Below are 7304 nucleotides of genomic sequence, written 5' to 3' on the forward strand. Positions count from 1 at the left end.
AAAAATTAGTTACAAGTCAAGCTTGAGTTTTGGACATAGAATGTAACTAAAACGAGCTGACATGAAAGCTTTTAAAATCAGTATAATCGGACTCTAAATTTGAGTTTCATTCTCAGTTCAAATTGTATACACCTTTAAAAGCATATTTAATATTTGTGTTCAGACAATAGTTCCTAATAGCAATTACCATTTACAACTTTGTGATTTGGTATGCATTTTTTGTTTGTTTAGCTTTCAGTTCTTCATTTAGTAAGATTTTCTTATTAAACTATCAACTATATATATGCCCAAAATAAAAAAAATGACATGTTTTGTAACTCTATCAAGTTGAACATAAGATGCTTGGTTGTTGACAATAATAATTACAATCAATTGATTTTCATCTTTTCATCCAACTTACAAAATATTCTGGCTTATCATTGTCACTTGTGGAAAGAGAAACACTTGTCATGTTCACAAGCAAACAAACAAGCATAAGTGGATAAATCGTACAACAATGAATATTTTTGGACGTAATGTAAAATCTAAATAACTTAAGGGTTTCATTGCAAATATCTACAACTAAACTCCTTACCATTGGTAATAATGTAACATCATCTTTATAAAAGTTAGATCTTCCCATTTTTGTTTGCATCCATCTTATCTCCACACTTAAAAATGGCATCTTTTTCTTCTACTCTCCTCCTTGTTTTGCTTCATGCTCTTATAGCATTCAATAATGGTGATGATGGTGAGATGGTAAGCATGGAAGATGGTGAGCTTGTGGGGCTCTTTGAAGTCATGGGTTCACTCTTAGATGACCCTACATGGGCCCAAGTTCACCCTGAGCCATGCACCAACACCCCATGGCCTGGTGTTCAGTGTGAGCTCATGGCTCAAGAAGATGGTGTAAATGGTCAACAAGATTATAACCCTACAATCTTTCATGTCACCAAGATTCACATTGGGACTGATATCCTAATACCACCTTGTAAACCAACTGCCACTTTGTCATCAAAAGGTTTGATGAAGCTTCCATACCTCAAAACTCTTTCATTATTCAATTGTTTCAATGTGACACCATTTTCTCTCACTTCATCTCTATTTGAAAACAACTCTTTATCATCTTTAGAACACTTGGCACTTGTTTCAAACCCTAGTCTCCATGGGACTATCCCTTCAAGTTTAGGGAACATTCAAACCTTAAGTGTCCTCTCTCTTTCACAAAATAATTTAAGTGGTAAAATCCCACAAGAGATTGGTGGGTTGGTTAACCTACAACAACTTGACCTAAGCTACAACCATCTCATTGGTTCAATCCCTCAAGAAATTGGAAAGTTGAAAACTTTGACCATCTTTGACCTTAGCTACAACATGCTTGGAGGTGAACTACCTTCATCTTTTGGTCAACTTCAGTCTCTTCAAAAGATTGACTTAGGGTTTAATGATCTTAGTGGTAGGATACCTCAAGAACTTGGCAATTTGAGTAGGTTGGTGTTGATTGACTTGACTCATAACAATATAAGTGGACCACTACCTGAATCTTTATCTGGTTTGAAGCAGCTAGAGTACTTGGTCATTCAAGACAACCCTATAAACACAGGTATGCCCTTGTTTATTGGGTCATTGGGTAGGCTTAAAGTTTTGAGCTTTTCAAGATGTGGGTTGATGGGACCAATACTCACTTCTTTGTCAAAGTTGAAGAATCTGACTGCTTTGTCTCTTGACAATAACAGTCTCAATGGGACTGTCCCTTCACATATAGGGTCACTTCCAAATCTTGAACAACTAAATTTAAGTCAAAACCAACTTAGTGGAGAGCTAGTAGTTTCACAAGAGTTCATCAACAGGATTGGAATGAGGCTTGATTTAAGAGGAAACAATGGGCTTTGTATCAAGAACAATACTTCAAGTGATGTTAAAAGCCCTACTTCTTGTATATCTTCAAGAAGTAGAACTGGTGGGAACAAGAGTTCATGGGGTGATCAAGAACAAGAAGAACATAAAGATGAGTGTGGAAACATGAACTCAAATTTGTACCAAAGCAATTGGAGTCCAAAGAATTATTGTTATGGATATGAGTTTAGGTTAGGGTTGTATCAAATGTTTTTGGTGATGATCATGTTATTGTAGAGTTTTTAGTCAATACAAGTTTTGGTTATAACTTTTGGTCAATCTATACCATGTAATGTAATCATTCGTTTGTTGACCAAAGTAGATAACTAGATACGCTTGCAAATAATGAAGTCATAATATGCTTTCAACAGTATCTTTTATTTATGGTTATCTAGTTATACATATATAATGATGTTAAAGATTTATTTAAAAGCTGTCATTTGGTATCTAGAGAGGACTCGTTACTATTAGGGGAGGTTTGGGATTTCTTATGGTCGTCAATTTATAACTTATTAACTTTTTGAAAATAAACAAGGTATTAAGGATTGCTTTTAATGTGAGATTGTTTATTTTTATCAGTTTTTAACTTATTAACTTTTTGAAAAAGAATAAAGTGTTTGTGATTGCTTTAATTGTGAGAGAAAAAAATTAATAAGCTATATTTTTGTATCTTATTAACTTATTGAAAAGTTACAAGTAGAAAACACCCTCTTAGACTTCATTGGTTCTAGCAAAACATCTACCAACCCAACCCACTTGGCACTTCGACTCCATTAACCCAAAAGTTAGTTAGCCCACTAGTCAACTTATAATTCAAGCTAAAGCTCAAATGCGACAAGTAAACCCACAACCTGCCTTCACCACCAACCACCCACAGCTATGACTATAGGGCGGGTAAGGTAGGGGTGAAAAAAAGGCGTCGGTAGATATTTTTTCTTTCTTTTTATTAAATATATATAAAACGATTCACTTTAAGCCGATGTAATTTCCCCCCTTAAAATGAGTCCTTTTAACCCTGGTGTTAAATCAAATTCCCTGATGTATGACATTTATGTTAGGAACAAAGCGGCGCGCGAAAGTGAAACAACACACACATGCACAACGATAAACACGCATAAACGAAAATATAAACGACACAAGAATTTAACGTGGTTCGGTCCCCGCGAGGGGACCTACGTCCACGGGCTGCAACTAGGTTTTCTTATTAGCTCAGAACAACGATTACAATTACATGATGGGATATATATAATAAACAAGATTAGGGTTAAACATAATTATGAACCAAAACCGGGCCTCCTAATAAAACCGGCCCAAAGGCCTTCATAACCCAACAATTTATAAACTATTTAAGGAGTCAAAATAAGAGTTTCGGATTCTTATCAACTAACTATTTTTTAGACATAAAATCCTCTTAATAGAGGTACGATCCAGCCTTTGAACATCTTGTGTTATCTTAGTGCCTGCCTCTTTGGCCATTATAGCAACTCTTTCCCCATCCTTTCAGTTCTCTCTTACAAATCAAAATACATATAATATACTTATACTTTGGAGTTATATATTGATTCATATTGCCTAGCAAGCAAGAGAAGTGCTAAAAGCTTCAAAGCACCCCAAAGATGGAAAATACTCCACTTGTAATTTTAATATATTGTTGATCTCTTCCAGGTTCAACATAAGAGGGGACCTTAAGGTTGTCTCTACTTGGTGATCACCACCCTTGTTAGTGAGAATGTTGTAATGATGATTTCTGTCAATTTTAGAGAGATTGTTTGATAGTGAATATAACTCTATATGCGGTGAAATGTTAACATGTTTCGGAACAATCACACTTGATCTTAATCTGTTTCATTAACTAAGTATTGTTATTTCCTTTAAATTAGAAATCTTCAAATTCTAGAAAAGCTTAAAAATAGCTTATTCACCCTCTAGGTTTCAGCATCCCTAATATGTCATACACAAGCATCACCATGACCCACGTACACGTCATTAAGCATCGAATCTAGTTACCGAAGATCTATAGACTTTATACTTGAAACATTCAACATTGCAAATATTACGAAGTTACATTTGTATATGGTGTTATCCAAAGCATTTCACTTCTAAAACTCATGGAGATTACTTACAAATATTGGATTATGTAGTAGTTGTATCGAACACCGACACAACCATCATGAGAAAATGTAGGAATTGATGTGGTTAAGCAATATTCAGCTTACATTTGGATTCCATGAACTAGTGCATAACAATAGTTGAATATATAGAACACATGAGGACATGTGTTTGAATGGCGCACAACATACAAACTTATATACCTAGTTGACGCACTCTTTCATAGTGGCGCACAAGATCTATAGTTATACACTTATACAATATATCATAGTTGGCGAACGTAGGGAAAGAAAAAAAAATGAACACTTGCCATGTTAATTTTGAACCAAAAAAAAAAATGAAATGTTTTGTCAAAAAGGCTGATGGCTATTATGCGTCGTTTGTTAATGAACACAATTTTTTAGGTGATTTTCCCTTATATTTTTGCCTTTTTATTTCTTATCCATATAATTATATAAAACCTTAAAATGTTATGGGGATTGGGGTAGTTCATCTAAACATTGAAAGGGACAAACTCATCAAGGACAACACATAGAGAACGCATATGTTTCTTAAATTGACATTTGATAAGAGCATCTCATATATGTAGTGTCCATTTAAATAGTTAGGTATTAATATGTAGGCGTACCATAGTGTGGTTAGGTTGAGTACAAACTTTTATCAATGTGTACAAACTTTTATCGAAAGATATTTTGAACATCACTTGTGTACAAACTACAAACCTATATTATCAATGACCTTCATTTATTTATTTTTTTCATTTTTTTGTCAAACAAAGTGGGTTTGTGTTGAATAAGTGATCCATACGCGTAAAACATTAACATGAAAACACGCCATTAATTTCATCTAGCAAAATGTCGCACCTATGAAGTTTGGTGACCAAGATCGATAAACACAAAAACGAATATTTAGATCATAAGCTCGATCTTTGTAATTCTCATTAGCTCGAAAATTACAATTCTCAAATCTCTTAACTCACAATGATATGACCCACAAGCTCGGGTATATATACTAGTTTAAACATAAAAACCTAATTAGATTAGAATACAAACTCCTTATCATACTCAAATACTAACTAGTAAAAACATATTTAAACAATAATTAATAAATAAATTCCTTGTTGTCCAAGTCATTGGCTCGACTTGTTCAACAAATAATTTATTCCGAGTAAATCAAGTCACGCGCTCAACTTGATTAACAAGACACCAACTCATCATAGGCTCGATAAGTCGATCCAACGGAAATTACATCCAACAATCACCCCTTAATTTCCGACTTGAAATAGGTGGTCTTTGATTTAAACTTGTCTCCTTTGACCTGTGTGACTTGGCCTATGATCTTGACCATCTTGGCTTTCACAACCCTCTTGGTCCTTATCATCTTGGTCTTCATCAAATCGGTATTGATATACAAGAACTCTTCTTGATCCATAGATGTTTTCTTTCGGCTCTCCTGAACTCGACTACTTCCGTGACCTTGTCCCCGACCATTCAACCGGTCGTATGAACTCGCATATCCACTCCTTTGGCTGCGATCCCGGTCATCTAATCGAGGGAACAACAATATTCTTTGATCTTCTTTAGTTCCCGAACCAAAACACAAGTACATCGTTCAAATCAAACCTTGGTCAAAACATCACTCGTTCAAACCATATAAAAACAAACTATGAACTGAACCCGCTTATCCAACTAATATAGATCAATAACGGTTAAACCGATCAATGTTCAACCCACTTGTTGAAGCAACAAACTAAATCCAAACCTTGAACAGGAACACAAAAAACTCCTCTTAGATGAATTACTTGATGCAAACAATTAATTAATTGTTTAAAGAACAATTAGCCGCCAACAAAATTCACCACCAAGGATTTGTGAGTAGCTTGAATATTGGTTAACCAACGATTTTCACTCCTTCCCAAGTGCACCAAGATTCAATTAATTGTTCAAAGAAAAACAATTAATTATTCTTTGACCAAAAATCACCCACCACCTTTTCGTAGGTTGAAGTTTGTTCCAGGTCTTCAACCAACAAAAAGAAATTTCCGTCGATCTTGAACATAAACAAAGGAACTAGCTGGAAAGATCGCGTCTTCGATCTTTGGATCGATGAACTCCAAGAGCGTAACCGCTCTGATACCAATTGAAGTTTGGTGACCAAGATCGATAAACACAAAAACGAATATTTAGATCATAAGCTCGATCTTTGTAATTCTCATTATCTCGAAAATTACAATTCTCAAATCTCTTAACTCACAATGATATAACCCATAAGCTCGGGTATATATACTAGTTTAAACATAAAAATCTAATTAGATTAGAATATAAACTCCTTATCATACTCAAATACTAACTAGTAAAAACATATTTAAACAATAATTAATAAATAAATTCTTTGTTGTCCAAGTCATTGGCTCGACTTGATTAACAAAATTTCGGACTCCAAGTCACAAGTCGGTGAACTTGAGGGACCAAGGATGACAAGCTGGTCATAGTTGGTTATGTTTCCTAATTACGTTATGTTTCCTAATTGTATTGTAATTATAATAGGTAATGTCTTGGCTAGCAAGTTATGTTAGTCTATATAAACATGTCATGGTTAGACATTATAGGTGGTGTGATGTGAGATGTAATCGAGTTAGGGTTCATCCAAGATGCACACACGAGATGTAACCGAGTTAGGATTCATCTAGATCGCGACTTCGATCTTCGGTTCGATGAACTCCAAGAGCGTAAACGCTCTGATACCAATTGATGTTTGGTGATCAAGATCGATAAACACAAAAACGAAAGCTCGATCCTTGTAACTTTCATTAGCTCGAAAAATCATAATTCTCAAATCTCTTAACTCACAATGATATAACCCACAAGCTCGGGTATATACCTAACTCATTTAACCCGTATAAAAACGAACTCTGAATTAAACCGACTTGTCTAATCCCTTCCTCTAGTTCGATCTTGCTAAAATCGAATCAGGTATAAAATAAACTCAGTTTGTTGATCTCTTTTTTTTCTTTTTCCTTACCGTTCATTCAAAAGAAAATAATAATAATTCAAGAATACAAACCTGCTTTGACTTCAAATAATACTTGTAGTTGACTTTTGTGACACTTAAATCACAAACAATTAAATAACCAAACAAATTGGGTTATATCATCGTGAGTTAAGAGATTTGAGCATTGTAATTTTTCGAGCTAATGAAAGCTACAATGATCGAGCTTATGATCTAAATATTCGTTTTTGTGTTTATCGATCTTGGTCACCAAACTTCAATTGGTATCAGAGGTTACGCTCTTGGAGTTCATCGATCCGAAGATCGAAGTC

The 7304-nt window shown here is 34.6% G+C and overlaps 1 protein-coding gene across 1 annotated transcript; it reads left to right on the forward strand.

Annotated features, from left to right (window-relative positions):
- Window positions 1-648: 648 nt before the first annotated feature.
- Window positions 649-2171, forward strand: LOC143593974 (uncharacterized). Its single transcript, XM_077073417.1, has one exon. It carries the CDS (start codon window positions 658-660, stop codon window positions 2110-2112), a length of 1455 nt encoding a protein of 484 aa, XP_076929532.1. The 5' UTR covers window positions 649-657; the 3' UTR covers window positions 2113-2171.
- The last annotated feature ends 5133 nt before the right edge of the window (window positions 2172-7304 follow it).

This window comes from Bidens hawaiensis, unplaced genomic scaffold, assembly GCF_021521415.1.
Source record: "Bidens hawaiensis isolate Kalapana, Puna unplaced genomic scaffold, B.hawaiensis_p1.1 tig00042954_1, whole genome shotgun sequence".
Lineage (NCBI taxonomy): Eukaryota > Viridiplantae > Streptophyta > Magnoliopsida > Asterales > Asteraceae > Bidens > Bidens hawaiensis.

Bases quoted from the DNA above. Each gene is read 5' to 3' on its own strand.
- LOC143593974 (XM_077073417.1), top strand. From the start codon at position 658: ATGGCATCTTTTTCTTCTACTCTCCTCCTTGTTTTGCTTCATGCTCTT.